General features: G+C 47.6%; 1 protein-coding gene across 1 annotated transcript in view; it reads right to left on the reverse strand.

The window, feature by feature from the left end:
- The window catches only part of NET1 (neuroepithelial cell transforming 1), a 90,800-nt gene extending 79,141 nt beyond the window's left edge, over positions 1-11,659 (reverse strand). Inside the window, exon 1 of the mRNA XM_077340378.1 lies at positions 11,438-11,659. Coding sequence (XP_077196493.1) covers positions 11,438-11,586 — 149 coding nt within the window. The 5' untranslated portion in view covers positions 11,587-11,659. The remainder of the gene's footprint in view (positions 1-11,437) is intronic.
- Positions 11,660-17,175: the final 5,516 nt, after the last annotated feature.

Genomic DNA, 17,175 nt, shown 5'->3' on the forward strand with positions numbered 1-17,175 from the left:
GGCGAGCTCCCCACCTCTATAAGCAGCCCATTCCACAGCTAAACTATTCTGATTGAGAAAAAACTTCCCCCCTGATATCTAACCAATATCATTCAAGACCCTAGGGATACCCTGCACTTCACAATGCTTACTCCTCTGCAGGTTAGCCAGAGGTCACGTTTATCTCCCTGCCATGAAGACCTCTCCTCACTAGCAATTCCTGTGCCTCATGCTCCGTACAGCTGCAAGGGATGATTACTCTTAGCCCTGTTCCCCACCCCCACTTAACAAGTGTTTGACTAGCTCTTTAGACAGCCTGCTAGTGCCTTGTGGGAGAGGTGGCCGTTTATGACTTTATGTCAACAACACACACCCTTTTCGCACAATATCAGAGTAATTAGTGCCCGTACGTGTAGAGGAGCATGGAGGGGAGCTGGGGAGGTCATAAACAGCTTGCAGAAAGGAAGTGTGTATATTTTATTTATTATTATTATATTTCGCAATTTCGCAGGGCCTGCAAAAGGTTCGAATTCCTGTTCTGCCACGGCAGCTTGCTGGGTGACCTCGGGCCAGTTGCATGCACTCGACCTCTGCTTGCCATAATATTTGGCCTTTACATGATGCTTTCAGTGCTCTGCACATGTTATTTGGCTGCAGTCCTTCCAGCGGCCGAATAAGATAGGCCAGCCTCATTATTCCATTGGATCCCATGGTGGGACAGTGGCTAAGGGCTGATGATGATGATGATGTCACCTGAACTGAACACCGGTACAAAGAGAGAATACTGCAAAATTGCCTGGGGTTCTTTTTTCATACGAACATGAGAGACCCCATGTTGGACCAGGCCGCCAGTGGTCCATGCAGTCCAGCACTTTGTGCCACACAGTGGCCAAAATCCAGGCAACCTCAGATGGTCCACTAGCGCAGGGGTAGTCAACCTGTGGTCCTCCAGATGTTCATGGACTACAATTCCCATGAGCCCCTGCCAGCGAACGCTGGCAGGGGCTCATGGGAATTTTAGTCCATGAACATCTGGAGGACCATGGGTTGACTACCCCTGCACTAGCGGAGCCGGAACCCGAGAAAGTCCTCCCCCTGTGGCCCTCCAAGCACCAGGAATATGCAGCATCACTGTCCCAGTGTCTTCCATCTATACCAGCTTTTCTCCACTTTTTTTAACTTTTGAGAAACCCCTGAAACATTCTTCAGGCTTCCAGAAAACTACAGAAGTGACGTCATCGTATCGTACAGAAGATGGTTGGAAAGCATCGCTGAGTACATGCCCACCCAGGGCCCCTCCCCTTCCCATCCCCTCCAGGCCAATCATTGGCCACTTGGAGAGCGGGGGTCAACATGACCATATATGGTCGTATCACCTGATACATTTTTAAATATATGTAAAAAATATAAGTGACTCCCACCCGTTTGGGACACCCTTCCAGGGCCGTCAAGAAACTCCAGGGTTTCACAAAACCCCTGATTGAGAAAAACTGATCTATATCTTGTGGCTAATAGCCAATAAGGAGCCCTGTTGGATCAGGCCAATGGCCTAGCCAGTCCGACACTGTGTGTCACACAGTGGCCAAAACCCAGGGGTCCTCAGGAGGTCCACTAGCAGGGCCAGAACTTCAGAAGACCTCCCACTCTTTCAAGCATCAAGAAGATGGATAATCACTGCCCCAGACATAAGAAAAGAAGAGATGCCATCTTGAATCAGGCCAGTGGCCCCTCCAGGCCAACACTCTGTGTCATGCAGTGGCCAAAGCCCAGAGGTCCACTAGCAGGCCCAGAACACCAAAAGCCCTCTCTGTATTGCCCTTCAAGCAACAAGACAGATAATCACTGCCCCAGACATCAGAACATAAGAAAAGCCATGTTGGATCAGGCCAGCGGCCCCTCCAAGCCAACACTCTGTGCCTTACAGTAGCTGAAACCCAGATGCCCTCAGGAGGTCCACCAGCAGGCCGAGAACTCCAGGAGCCCTCCCGCTGTTGTGTCGCCCTCAAACACCAAGAATACAGAGCATCACTGCCTCAGATCGTGTCCCCTCTACTCCTTGAGGACAGCAGCCACTCATGGATCTCTGCTCCACATGTTTATCTAATTCCCACATTCGTCTAACACAGAATGTATTATTTAGAACTTGAAGGCTAAACTTTAACTTCCTAAAGTATTCCGCACCTGCAAATACACAACAAAATATGCCAATGCTTATTTGTTGGTCGCGATGCAATTATTCAAAATCTTACAGTGAAGCTGAAGCAGCAATGCTACAGCCAAGCATGTGTGGTGTGCTTTGGGTTCATATTTCTCATTACATTATCTTAACTCTTTATTAAATGTGTGTGGGATGCTGCTCAGCTATTTAAGGTTTGTAGCCAGGGAAGAAAAAGTGTTTTGTGCTCAAGCTAGGAAAGATATTTCCCCCCTTTGTTCTTAGACACTTGAAAGACTTTCCATAAAGAACAAAAGCCACCTCTATGCAGCAAGGTAAAAGAGCACATAGATAAAAATCTACAAACACTTCACTTGTGCCCCCTGCTGTTCATCCCTACAATTTGCTTATGCTGGGCGGAAAAAAAGAATACTACATGCTCTAGTAATCTTTAGGGCAGAGGTGGCCAAACTTTGGCTCTCCAGTTCACCATGGACTACAATTCCCATGAGCACATGGTGGCAGGGGCTTGTGGGAAAGGTAATCCATGAACATCTGGAGAGCCACAGTTTGGCCACCCCTAGAATTAAAGAGCTGGAAGGCACCTCCAGGGTCATCTGGTCCAACCCCCTACAGAATGCAGGAAATTCACAACTACCTGCCCACCCAGAGTGACCCCAATTCCATGTCCCCTGCACCAGAGGGGTTCTCTTCAAGAACTGGAAGGAATTCAGAATAAAATATCTGCAATATAAATTACTCTAGGGACCGCAACATGGTGCATGTAGGCATCCTGGTACCGACCAGCATCTTTCTGTATGCATGCCAGGTGTTTTTAGAAAGCAGCCATAGCCTGGCAAGGTTTCTGATTGGCCTATCGCTGCATGATAGAAGGTAAGAGGCTAGCTCCACCTTCTGCAGCAGCCATTTAAACTCTTAATTGAGTTGGTAACAGTCAGCTTTATTTCATCAGATGTGGGGAGAACCCTTAAAAGGAGAAGGTGGGGAGAATGTCCTTGAAGATCTCTGCCTTCCCAACCAGGAGTAGCTCTCTTGTTTCAGGCTTCAGTTTCAATTTGTTCACTTGCAGCTGATTTCCCATAGCAGCTGGGTATCATCCACATATTGAAGACAACCAACACTAAAGCGACAAATGATTTGTCCTAAGGGCTTTAGCACAGAAATAGAAAAGAGCAAGAGTCTAGTGGCACTTTGAAGACTAACAAAATTTACGGCACAAATGTTGTTTGTCTTTTAAGGTGCTCCTAGACCAGGGGTAGTCAAACTGCGGCCCTCCAGATGTCCATGGACTACAATTCCCAGGAGCCCCTGCCAGCAAACGCTGGCAGGGGCTCCTGAGAATTATAGTCCATGGACATCTGGAGGGCCGCAGTTTGACTACCCCTGTCCTAGACCCTTGCTATTTCCCAGATAGACTACCCCGTCTTGATCTATAGAGAATGAAAAGAATTGCACCTTGCGGAACTCCACAGGATAGGTCTCACACTGATAACTGTCTTCCAGTACCAACCCCTTGAATCCAATCTATGAGGAACGATTTCAGTCCTGGGCAGAGCACACCTCCTGAAGCCTACGTCTGTCTTGAAGCACCTTAATAGGATGGTAACATCCGCTGTATCAAATGCTGCAGGTAAGTCCAATAAGAGCTATAAGAAGGCAAAGCCTTTGCCTACACTCAGATGCAGGTCATCACCTAAAGCTAGTAAAGTGGTCTATGCCCCATAGCCTGGACTGACGTCAGAAGTAAAAAGGGTCTAGAAATGAGTTATCCAAGACCACCAGAAGTTGCTCCACTACTGCTCGCTCAATCATCTTGCTCAGTTCATAGTCTGACGAAGAGTGCTTGCACTCAAAAGCTCATACCTTGAATAAATCTTTGTTGGTCTTAAAGGTGCCACTGGACTCTGACTGTGCTTCTTCAGACCAACACGGCTACTCATTTGAATCTTGGTCGGAAAGGGTAAATTAGAGACCAGGAGATAATGAACCATGTTGTTTTTCTGTAGAGATGATTTTTAAAGTAGTGGATGGACCCATTTATTGTCTGTGGGAAGGGACTGATTTAGAGATTTGTTGATGGAGTCCTCACATAATTTTCGCAGACGGGATGGTCAAACATCCACAGGATAAGTAGCAGCCCTCATAGTTTGTAAATAGATCGGACGATGCATTAGGCCTTTCTTCGGGCTCGCCAGTCTCCTGTTTTGTTAACTAGTTCCCTCTCCTTGGATTTGAGCATTTCCACTCAATTCCATGCAAAATGAGTGAGCCCCACATGTTCTATTGCTGCCTACCTTACTACTACCTAGTAGAGAGTTCAGTTCCTTCTGAAACTCACTCTTAAATAAACATTTTTATTAGTACCACAACCTTCTACTGCCATCTACTGGATATGAGGCGACATACAGTTCATCCTTGAGAACTTGACGATAGGCAGCGTAAGTCCCAACAAACATTTTCACACCATCATCTACAGCAGGGGTAGTCAAACTGCGGCCCTCCAGATGTCCATGGACTACAATTCCCAGAAGCCACTCTAAATGCAACTGGCATCATGCATACAACCTGTTTTGCCACTTTACACAAAACGCTTAATAGCTTTGCTATTAAATGGATGACCAGTTTTAATGCCCTCTTGGATCCTTATAAGAAGCAGTCCCAAACACGGAAATCCATAAAAGAGAATATTTTTAAATGGTTTCTGGGAATTGTAGTCCATGGACATCTGGAGGGCCGCAGTTTGACTACCCCTGATCTACAGTAAGACTCAGGAAAACTGAGACTGGGGTTCCAAACATAAGAGTCCTGCTGGATCAGACCAGCTGTACATCTAGTCCAGCATCCTGTCTTACACAGTGACCAGCCAGTTCCTTTGGAAAGCCAACAGGGCATAGAGGCCGATAAGAATATAAGAAGAGTCCTGCTGGGTCACACCAACGAGGGTCCATCTAGTCCAGCTTCCTGTTTCGGTAAGTGGCCAAATGCTTCCTCTGTAGGGCCAGCCACAGGGAAGAGAGGCCAAGGCCTTTATAAGGACATCAGGAGAGCCCTGCTGGGTCAGACCAGGGAGGGTCCCTCCAGTCCAGCATCCCGTCTCACACAGAGGCCAAACCAGTTCCTCTGGAGGGCCAACTACAGGGCAGAGAGGCTGAGGCCTTCATAAAAACCTCAGAGCAGCCCTGCTGGACCAGACCCGGGGTCCATTTAGCCCACCATCCTGTCTCACAGAAATGCAAAGTATATGCGGCATAGCTGGTTTGCAAAGGCAATTGTAAAACCTATTCTTAAACTTTCTGTTGTCTGTGACAATTACAGCCACTCTAAATGCAACTGGCATCATGCATAAAACCTGTTTTGCCACTTTACACAAAACGCTTAATAGCTTTGCTATTAAATGGATGACCAGTTTTAATGCCCTCTTGGATCCTTATAAGAAGCAGGCCCAAACACGGAAATCCATAAAAGAGAATATTTTTAAATGGTAGCTTTACAAAAGAGCTGATGCTAGCATTAGCACAAGATTTTTCTCTGACTGTTGCATCCAGTCTCTTGAATGTATATGGAGAAATGCAGGCCCAGCCTACGGAACTGAGAGAGACTAACATCCTTTTGTCCTTTGGGAGGGTGATGGCGAATCAAACTTTTATTTCACTTTGAGGAGAAATGGTCAGGCAGGAATCAGGCTTGGGACTTTTGAGGTGGACAGGCAACAGGAATGAGGCAGCCGTGTACACAAAAATGAACATCAGATAATTTGTCACAAACAAGTAACTGTTCTTGTTATTCAGAGAGGTCCTAAAATTTATGGAGATATTTTTTGCCATTTTTTTTTCTTACATAAACCAGCATAAGCTTTTTTGTCTCACAGACACTGAAGTTGGTACAGGCAAGAACACTCAAACAAGTTCCAGTTTCTTTCCTTATCCACTGGTTGGGACCACCTCTATCTTCTAGGAAGTATTTCCCCCAGACTTGTTAGGGATGGCCTAAGCTTCCCCCTTCCCTAACCCAGGATCCCTCTTGATCTTTTCACTGTCTGCTTTGCTCGCTCACTGTTACGTCAGCCTGTGACTCCTCACTCGCATTCTCAACTGAACAATCCCATTAGAAACCACCTCAAGTCCAGTGGTACCTTTAAGACCAACAAAACTATCAAAGGTATGTTAGAAAATACGCTGGATCATGGAGAAAGCTAGGGAGTTCCAGAAGAACATCTACTTCTGCTTCATTGACTATGCTAAAGCCTTTGATTGTGTGGAGCACAACAAATTGTCGCAAGTTCTTAAAGAGATGGGAATACCAGAGCATCTTATTTGTCTCTTGAGAAACTTGTATGCAGGTCAAGAAGCAACAGTGAGAACTGAACATGGAATCACTGATTGGTTCAAAATTGAGAAAGGAGTTCGGCAAGGCTGTATACTGTCGCCTTGCCTATTTAACTTGTATGCGGAGCATATCATGAGAAAGGCGGGATTAGAGGAGTCACAAATTGGGATCAAGATTGCAAGGAGAAATATCAACAACCTCAGATATGCAGATGATACCACTCTAATGGCAGAGAGTGAAGAGGAAATAAAGAGCCTGTTCATGCGGGTGAAGGAGGAGAGTGCAAAAGTTGGCTTGAAACTCAACATCAAGAAAACAAAGATCATGGCATCCAACCCTCTCAATTCCTGGCAAATAGATGGGGAAGAAATGGAGATAGTGACAGATTTTATTTTCCTGGGCTCCAAGATCACTGCAGATGGGGACTGCAGCAAAGAAATTAAAAGACGCTTGCTCCTGGGGAGGAAAGCTATGGCAAATCTAGACAGCATCCTAAAAAGCAGAGACATCACCCTGCCAACAAAAGTGCGTTTAGTCAAGGCTATGGTCTTCCCAGTTGCAATGTATGGCTGTGAAAGTTGGACCATAAGGAAGGCCGAGCGTCAAAGAATTGAGGCTTTTGAACTCTGGTGCTGGAGAAGACTCTTGTGAGTCCCTTGGACTGCAAGGCGAACAAACCGGTCAGTCCTAGAGGAGATCAGCCCTGCCTGCTCCTTAGAAGGCCAGATCCTGAAGATGAAACTCAAATACTTTGCCCACCTCATGAGAAGGAAGGACTCCCTGGAGAAGAGCCTAATGCTGAGAGCGATTGAGGGCAAAAGAAGAAGGGGACAACAGAGAATGAGGTGGCTGGATGGAGTCACTAAAACAATGAGTGTGAACTTAAATGGACTCCGGGGAATGGTAGAGGACAGGAAGGCCTGGAGGATCATTTTCCATGGGGTCACGATGGGTCGGTCACGACTTCGCACCTAACAACAACAACAACAACAACAACGTTAGAAAAAATACTTTGTTGGTCTTACAGGTACCCAGTGGACATGAACTTTGATCTGCAGCTTCAGACTCACATGACGACCCACTTGAATCTGTTTGAATCCCATTACTCAAAGTTATCAGACTGGATTAATGCCTTACCTCTACTGTCCATCACACCCTTGTATAAGTGACATCACACCTCTTTTACAGCATCCCAAGACCAATCAACAGGAGTGGCAGGGGAAGGGCCCGCTTCTTCCCTTTCCCCCCAGAAGGCCATTGTGCGTCTCACCCACCCACCACCAAGCAGCAAGCTCTGCCAGCACCTCTGCTCTTTCCAAAAAGTTTCTGAAATGATCTCTGTGCATGCTCAAAGGCACTGAGACCCAGAGGATGAAATTTCCATATCAAAAAAGGTGCTATCCTATACAAGGAGCAGATGCTTAGGACCCACCATAGAGACCCTTCAAGGTAGAAGCTTTTGAGAGTCAGAGTTCTCTGAGAGCCAGCTTGGTATAGTGGTTACAATATCAGGCTACGATGCGGTAGGCTCTGGTTCAAATCCTCACTCTGCCATGGAAGTTTCCTGGATGACCTTTGATTGATTGATTTGTAGATTTCCCCTCTCTCAAAACCGGCTTGGCATGGTTTGGACCAGCTGATCTCTCTGAGCCTAGCCTACCTCACAGGACTGTTTTGAGAACAAAACAGATGAGAAGAGAACCATGTAAGCTGCTTTGGGTTCCCCCTGGGAAGAAAGGCAGGAGTAAAATAATAAAGTAAAACTATATAAATAAAATACCCCCAAAATCACATTGGTCTTTAAGGTTGGTTCTGAACCGGAATCCAGCTGTTCTATTGCAGACCAACAAAACTACTCTCTGCAATTAGCATTTCAAAACTATTTGATGGGTCAAACTGACCAAGTGTTTTTTGTTTGCTTCACACAGAAGTAACTGAAAAAATGAGATCGGTTTTCATGGCTTAATGCTTCACTGGTAGGGCGCAAGAGGAAGAACGACCAAACAGAACTACTCAGGGGAGGCAACTGATTGTCATGGGTCAGCCAGGTCTCAGCAATGTTGAGGACTGCTCAGAGGAGCAGAAGTCAACAAACAAGAAACGGGGGTACGAGCCTGCCAAGACCAACAGCCAAGAGCTTGTACAGAATCACCTCCATTCCTCGGCTCTGATCCAGCAGATGGAGGCCAGCTGCCTGTGTCCAGCCTGCCAGGATCACCTGCACCATTATGGAGGCAAAGGAGCACCTGGTTTAAAGCAGAACCACAGGCTAAAAGGAGAAGTGTTCACCTTATGGCTACATGCCACTAAACGCTGAAAGTGATGATGAGTTGTTTCAGGATTGAGTCTGAGCAGATGGTGTTTAACTATGAAACTTTTCAAGGGACCCTGTGGGATCAGATGCAATGTACGCTATATGCTGATAACCCCTTTCTTTAATCTGGAAAACCTTAACCTCTTTGACTGAGGGCCATTCCGCACCGGGATCAATGTTGCAAATTGTTTGCGGAACGAAAAATCTCCATTTTAAATAGTGGAATTCGTCGTTATGCATACCTGCCTTTGTAGTGGAAACCAGTTGTGTTTCTATCGTTTCCCACAGGGTTCTGGTCTCTGCAAAAATCGCTAGCCAGGAAGCGCTATTGCCGAGCTGTGCCCCACCCCTGGCCGTCAAGCAGCCAATGGGCGGCCGTTATCATGCTCCCAAACAGCCCCGTTCCCTTTAAGGAAGGTTTTTAAAAAAAAAAACACACACACACACCCGTTGCAACGGAGAGACCCATCCAGCTAGCAGGTGGTGTTTGAGCTGCCGTTTCATCGTTGCCACGCTCCCCCCCCCAATGAAAGAAAAAATCCCCCCCCTCACGGGCGCGATTTTCGACCGAAAACAGTGTGAAAATAAAGGGAAAATAAACCAGCAAATGGGCCTCTGTGTTGCTTGTGCTTGGTGACTTTAAACACAGGGACTGCAGCCGGGGAAGCCTCACTGGGTAAACGAAGGCTTGCCGGTGCGTTGATCTCCGCTCGCTCAGAGAAAAAAAAATGGCGATCGCTTTGCCGGAAGATCAGAGGAGAGAGCCAGGGGGAGGGACTTTGCAGAAACCGCAACAATGGTAACGCACAGAACTTTCCCGCTAGTGTTGCAGATTGGTTGCAGGAGTGTAGCGCTTTCCGGAGGGTGAATCCACTTTTTGGGATTTCCCTGAAAGCGCTACAACGAAGTGCTTTTTGCAGATCGGTTTCAGGAGGTTTGCAGATTGTCAACGACGTTGGGCATAACGGCAAAACTGTAGCGATTTCAACTAGTAACCATTGTGCTATTTTGGACGAATGCGGAACGACTCTGACTATTGATTGCCTGACCTTTGCAATCCTGAACCTTGGACTGAAATGATTTTGTGTCTTGCTTTCTCCCTTGGCTGTGGCTATATGAAAGAATCATGAAGACATCTGCAGTTTGATGCCAGAGCCTGGCCAGAGCACTGTACTGATTTTTACTTTGGTCAAGAATTAGCTCACATTTGGCTGCTGTGGAGCAAGCCAACATCTACGGGGGTGGGGAGCAGAACCCCCCCCCCCCCCCGTGAACAGGATCCTGATCTGACCAACCTTTGGTGTTATAATTATGTTAATTGTTGTTGCCACTAGTTAGGGAACGTCCTGTAACCACTGTTATTATTGATGAATATATTACACATGAGCCTCTTGTGGCACAGAGTGGTAAGGCAGCAGACATGCTGTCTGAAAGCTCTGCCCATGAGGGTGGGAGTTCGATCCCAGCAGCCGTCTCAAGGTTGACTCAGCCTTCCATCCTTCCGAGGTCGGTAAAATGAGTACCCGGCTTGCTTGCTGGGGGGTAAATGGTAATGACTGGGGAAGGCACTGGCAAACCACCCCGTATTGAGTCTGCCATGAAAACGCTGGAGGGCGTCACCCCAAGGGTCAGACACCTTTTTATATATTACACTGTTATATTATGGAATTATACCTTTTTATATACCTCTACCTTTTTATAATAGAGCCTCTTGTGGCGCAGAGTGGTAAGGCAGCCGTCTGAAAGCTTTGCCCATGAGGCTGGGAGTTCAATCCCAGCAGCCGACGCAAGGTTGACTCAGCCTTCCATCCTTCCGAGGTCGGTAAAATGAGTACCCAGCTTGCTGGGGGGTAAACGGTAATGACTGGGGAAGGCACTGGCAAACCACCCCGTATTGAGTCTGCCATGAAAACGCTGGAGGGCGTCACCCCAAGGGTCAGACATGACCCGGTGCTTGCACAGGGGATACCTTTACCTTTACCTTTTACCTTTTTATATATACCTCTACCTCTACCTTTTTATATATTACACTGTTATATTATGGAATTATACTGTATCTCCTTATGCTCTATGTAAACCGCCCTGAGCACCAAGGGAGGGCCTTATATAAGTTATTAATACATACATACATGCATACATACATACATACCACCCCCCTTCCCCCGCTGGTGGCCGGGGGGGGGGGGGACGGGACCTGACACCCCTTTGCCCAACACACACTGCCAGAATGGGGCTGCCAACCTCCAGGTGGATCCTGGAGATCTCCTGAGATTGCCACTGATTTCCAAGTGACAGGGATCAGTTCCCCAAGATTAGGCAACCCTGCCCCCCATCCCCCTAAGGATGCCAGCCTCCAGGTGGGGCCTGGGGATCCTGCAGAATTCCAGCTCCTCTCCAGACTGCAGAAATCACCTTCCCTGGAGGAAAGGGCTGCTTGGGAGGGGGGACTCTGTGGCCTTGGACCCCCCTGAGGGTCAGGGATGCCAGCCTCCAGGTGGGGCCTGGGGATCCCCCGGAATTCCAGCTCATCCCCAGACTGGAGAAAAGGGCTGCTGGAGGGTGTGGGGGGGGAGGGGTCGGGCCCCGCGGCACTGCAGCCCTCCCGGCCTCCCCGCCCCAAAGGTGGCAACCGCCCCACTCACCGCCCCCCACTGGCCGCGGCGTCCTGCTGGCTCCCTCCGGGCGTCTCGGGGTCGCCGTCGCCGCCTCCGCCCGCGCTGGGCCGCCGCCGCCGCCTGCCCTTCCTCCGCGGCCTGGGCGGGGGTCCGTCCTCCGGCGGGCCGCTCTCCATGCCGGGCGAGGCTTCCGACGCCGCCCGGGCCGACGGTGGTTAATGGCGGCGGGCGAGCGGAGCGCTTCTTCCTCCCTCCGCGGTTTGAAAATGGCGGCGGGAGCGGCCCTGGCCAATCAGCGGCGCCGGCCGGTTGCTAGGAGACCGGCGGGGCGACGCGGCCTAGGGCCTAGGCCTTGCGCAGAGGCCAAAATCCAGAAGCAGCTTGAAGACTATTTCTTGAGGAAATAGGCATTTAAAAAGATATAGTAAATAGGTATAAGCAGGGGAGGACCGAAGTGTGGCTTGCCAGGTGTCCGTGGACTACAATTCCCATGAGCCCCTGCCAGCATGCGCTGCCAGGGGCTCATGGGAATGGTAGTCCATGGACGCCTGGCAAGCCGGACTTTGGCCACCGCTGACTAACTATATAGAATAGATGAAATAGAGCAGGGGTAGTCAATCTGTGGTCCTCCAGATGTCCATGGACTACAATTCCCATGAGCTCCTGCCAGCAAACGCTGGCAGGAGCTCATGGGAATTGTAGTCCATGGACATCTGGAGGACCACAGGTTGACTACCCCTGCTCTAGAGCAGGGGTGGCCAGCCAAACTATGGCTCTCCATGGGTTACAATTCCCATGAGTGCTGGCAGGGGCTCATGGGAATTGTAGTCCACGGACACCTGGCAAGCGACGCTTTGGCCCTGCCTAGCTACTTAGATGATCTAGACTAGAGAGGTAACCCAGTTAGATAACTGAGTGTCTTGTACTTTAGTCACAAGACTCAGTGGAAAAGACACCAATGCAAGGGGAAGGCAGACAGGAAAAGAGGAAATGGAAGTTTGCAAGATGTGAGCAAGGCTCTCAACAATAGGACATCCCACCGCTATGTATAGCTACGTACAGCTTTTCCTCTTCCCCAAGATCAAAAAGTCTAAAATCATATGATCGCTCCTCCTAAACTGGCCCACAACTTTTACCTCCTCAACCAGTTCTTCCCTATTTGTGAGAATCACGTCTAAAAACAGCCCCTTCCACTTTCTGGGAAATGAAGCTGTCAGCAAGACAAGTCAAGGATTTATTGGACTTTTCATTTTTAGCAGAGCTGGTCTCCCAACAGATATCTGGGTCATTGAAATCTCCCAGGTCTACTAGGCCCTGTCTAGTTTCGGAGAGTGTTAATTCATAGGTTCGCTCTAAGTCAGAAGTGCTTGATGCCACATCAGACACACAGAGATGTGGGTTAGTCCATCTAGACAAAAATTCAGGAGTACAGAATTCCCACGGGAAATTCTCCATCCCTGAAACACTGATCATAGTATTGCTATGAGAAATTTTGTCGGAATGCTTCTGCAATTTATTCTTGTATCCTCTTCTCATACTCCCAAAGTCAATACAACCCCCTCGTCAAACTAGGGTTGCCTCCTCTGGGGTTGGGAAGTTCTTGGAGGTTTGGAGGGGATGGAGTCTGGGAAGATGGAGTTTGGAGTGGGAACTCAGTGGAGTCTAATGCCGTAACTTAGGGTTGCCAAGTTCTAGGTGTCACCGGTAGAACTCCCACTATTAACAGCTGATCTTCAGACGTCCAAGATGAGTTTCCACTTGAGAAAATGGTTGCTTTGGAGCAGGGGTAGTCAACCTGTGGTCCTCCAGATGTTCACGGACTACAATTCATAGAATCATAGAATCATAGAATCATAAAATCATAAAGTTGGAAGGGGCCATACAGGCCATCTAGTCCAACCCCCTGCTCAACGCAGGATTAGCCCTAAGCATCCTAAAGCATCCAAGAAAAGTGTGTATCCAACCTTTGCTTGAAGACTTCCAGTGAGGGGGCGCTCACCACCTCCTTAGGCAGCCTATTCCACTGCTGAACTACTCTGACTGTGAAAAACTTTTTCCTGATATCTAGCCTATATCGTTGTACTTGAAGTTTAAACCCATTACTGCGTGTCCTCTCCTCTGCAGCCAACAGAAATAGCATCCTGCCCTCCTCCAAGTGACAACCTTTCAAATACTTAAAGAGGGCTATCATGTCCCCTCTCAACCTCCTTTTCTCCAGGCTGAACATTCCCAAGTCCCTCAACCTATCTTCATAGGGCTTGGTCCCTTGGCCCCAGATCATCTTCGTCGCTCTCCTCTGTACCCTTTCAATTTTATCTACGTCCTTCTTGAAGTGAGGCCTCCAGAACTGCACACAGTACTCCAGGTGTGGTCTGACCAGTGCCGTATACAATGGGACTATGACATCTTGTGATTTTGATGTGATGCCTCTATTGATACAGCCCAAAATGGCATTTGCCTTTTTTACCGCTGCATCACACTGCCTGCTCATGTTTAGTTTACAATCCACAAGTACCCCAAGGTCTCGTTCACACACAGTGCTACCTAGAAGCGTATCCCCCATCCAGTAGGCATGCTTTTAATTTTTCTGACCCAGATGCAGAACTTTACACTTATCTTTATTAAATTGCATCTTGTTCTCATTTGCCCATTTTTCCATTGTGTTCAGATCTCGTTGAACTCTGTCTCTATCTTCCGGAGTATTTGCCAGTCCTCCCAATTTGGTGTCATCTGCAAACTTGATGAGTAGTCCCTCCACCCCCTCATCTAGATCATTAATAAATATGTACCGGGCCGAGCACCGAGTACCGGGCCGAGCACCGAGCCCTGAGGTACCCCGCTACTCACCTCTCTCCAGTCTGATGAAACACCATTGACAACAACTCTTTGAGTGCGGTTCTCTAACCAATTCCCTATCCACCTAACTATCTGAAAATCCAGATTGCAGTCCTTCAACTTATCCATCAGAACATCATGGGGAACCTTGTCAAAAGCTTTACTAAAATCCAAGTAAATGACATCAACCGCATTTCCCCGATCCAGCAAACCTGTTACTTGGTCAAAAAAGGAAACTAGGTTGGTCTGGCAGGACCTGTTGGAGACAAATCCATTTGCTGGCAGGGGCTCATGGGAATTGTAGTCCATGAACACCTGGAGGACCACAGGTTGAGGATCCCTGCTTTGGAGGGTAGACCTGTTCTCGTACCCTGCTGAGCCCCTTCCCCAAAGCTAACATTTTCTCCATGCCAAACTGACCTGTTACAATTTTCAGGACAAATCCAGGCCTCTCCTAGCAGTTAGCTGCTACAGGTTAAGCTCTTTAAGTTACATCAAGGAAATGAACCCTGATTATTTAGGATATTCACCAACCGCTTGGAGACGATCTCATGGTGGTCCCCGACAGGGATGCTATCGACCCTGAACATCCCTTTCAGAGGCTAGAGACTATCCAGGCATCCAAATTATATCTCTCAACCCTGTTTGGAATATGCAAGATCTGCATTGTGCATGACTGAACAGAACACAAAGGGTGTCCTGCAGGGGGCATCGGAGGAAACGTGTACTTAGCATAGTTAGATTAGGAACTTCCTGATATTTTTTTTTTAAATACCCTCCTCTTGTGTCCTGTTTGGCTCATCTGGAGATGTCCTGTTCCTTTGAACATACTTCCTCACTGCTTGCCTCCAGAACACACTGACTGAACGAAGAACAGAAGTGTTAGATTTAATAGGACTCTTTCACTCTCTCCTCTCTCTTTCTATACAATGTTGTTTCCCTTCTAAATAAAACTGTTTGATCCTTTTAAGCTGCCTGGTGCATCGCCCCTCTTTGCAAACTCGATCTCTGCCAACAGGCCCGACCAAATCTCACATGCTGTGTGCTGACCAAATGTTTTAAGCTGACTTCCAGATACTAGAGAAAATGGAACGAGAAGTTCTGAAAAAAAGGAAGACCTCCCCCCCTTCTCAAATTTCCTTTCTGTGCTGAAGGGAAATGAGGCGAGAAACTCCAAACTCCACAACAGAAAACGAATCTCAGTTGGTCCTGAGCAGTTTCAGCTGGTTTCGTTATTTTCCACCCTGCTCATAAACGACAAGGTGCAATCTGAGTCTTTGTTCCAAGCTGCACTTCTGAATTTCATGTTCATTACTCGGCACGCATGTAAAATCACGCATTGCCAAGGGTAGTCCCTCTGGCTCTCCTCGGAGCAAATTTGCACAGTGAGGCCACACAAATAGCTCTGTGTTTCCAAGCATTCATTCCACTTTATCAGCAAGCGTGACTTAACATTACTTCAGTCGTGGCTTCACCGGGGAGGTCTGTCGAAGACACCTAATTATTTATTTATTAATTTAGATTTGTATACCGCTCTTCCCTACGGCTCTGGGCGATTGGCATGGACAGGTTTGGCAGATGGCTTGGGGCTATGGGGTTCCCATATGTTATGTTTTCATTATGTTTTATAAACTGCAAATTCCCTGGAAAAGCAGCACAGAAACGTCCCAAATTATCTCCAAACAACCCCATACAAGTCAAAGGATAACAATTTCACTTTCTGCCCAGCTCCTCCAAATCTACAAATTTGAGGCTGCTGTTCCAAGTCCAAAAATGATACCTTTAATATGGCAGACTTGAAGGGCAGCAGTTACTAACTTCAAGCCACCCTGAACATAGAATCATAGAGTTGGAAGGGACCTCCTGGGTCCTCTAGTCCAACCTCCTGCACTATGCAGGACACTTACCACCCTATCACTCATCCACTGTCACCTGCCACTCTCTTGAGCCTTCACAGAATCAGCCTCTCTGTCAGATGGCTCTCCAGCCTCTGTTTAAAAATGTCCAAAGATGGAGAACCCACCACCTCCCGGGGAAGCCTGTTCCACTGAGGAGCCACTCCAACTGTCAGGAACTTCTTCCAGATGTTGAGACGGAATTATTTTTGCATTAATTTCATCCCATTGGTTCTAGTCGGTCCTTTCAGGGCAAGAGAGAACAACTCTGCTCCATCCTCTACATGGCAGCCTTTCAAATACTAAACATGCTCGCCATGTCCTGGATTAGCCCAGGCTAGCTCAATCTCACTGGCAGTCTTCAAGCAAAGGTTGGATACACACTTATCCTGGATGCTTTAGGATGCTTTTTAGGATGATTCTATGATTCTATCTCATTGGAACTCGGATCAGGCTCTGCTTAGTACTTGGATGGGAGACCCCCAAGAAAGTCCAAGGTTGCTACACAGAGGCAGGCCAGGGCAAACCGCCTCCGTCTCTTGGCTTGAAAACCCACAGGATTCCTGTAAGACGGCTGAGATGTAGAAGCAAAAGAAAAACTAGAGGTCCAAAACCAATACATTTAATACCTCCAGGGCTGTACAGCAGCCGCTTCCAGCCTCAAGCCATCCTAAGCACACTTACTTAACTAACTAGGCCTTACTTCCGGGCAAAACATATTCAAGAATTTGTCCGAGGCTTGATGTTTCCCAGGCTAGTCGTTTTACTGTTGCCTTGAGCCTTGGAGACCACCCCATGGTTCAAAATATTTATTATTATTATTATTATTATTATTATTATTATTATTATTATTATTATTATTATTCGATTTATTCCCCGCCACTCCCTTGCGGCACGTGGCGGGTTACAACAAGAAGATCATAGTCTGACGAAGAAGAAGAAGCAGAGTTGGTTCTTATATGCTGCTTTTCCCTACCCGAAGGAGGCTCAAAGCGGCTTCCAGTCGCCTTCCCATTCCTCTCCCCACAACAGACA

Source organism: Paroedura picta, chromosome 5 (assembly GCF_049243985.1).
Source record: "Paroedura picta isolate Pp20150507F chromosome 5, Ppicta_v3.0, whole genome shotgun sequence".
NCBI lineage: Eukaryota > Metazoa > Chordata > Lepidosauria > Squamata > Gekkonidae > Paroedura > Paroedura picta.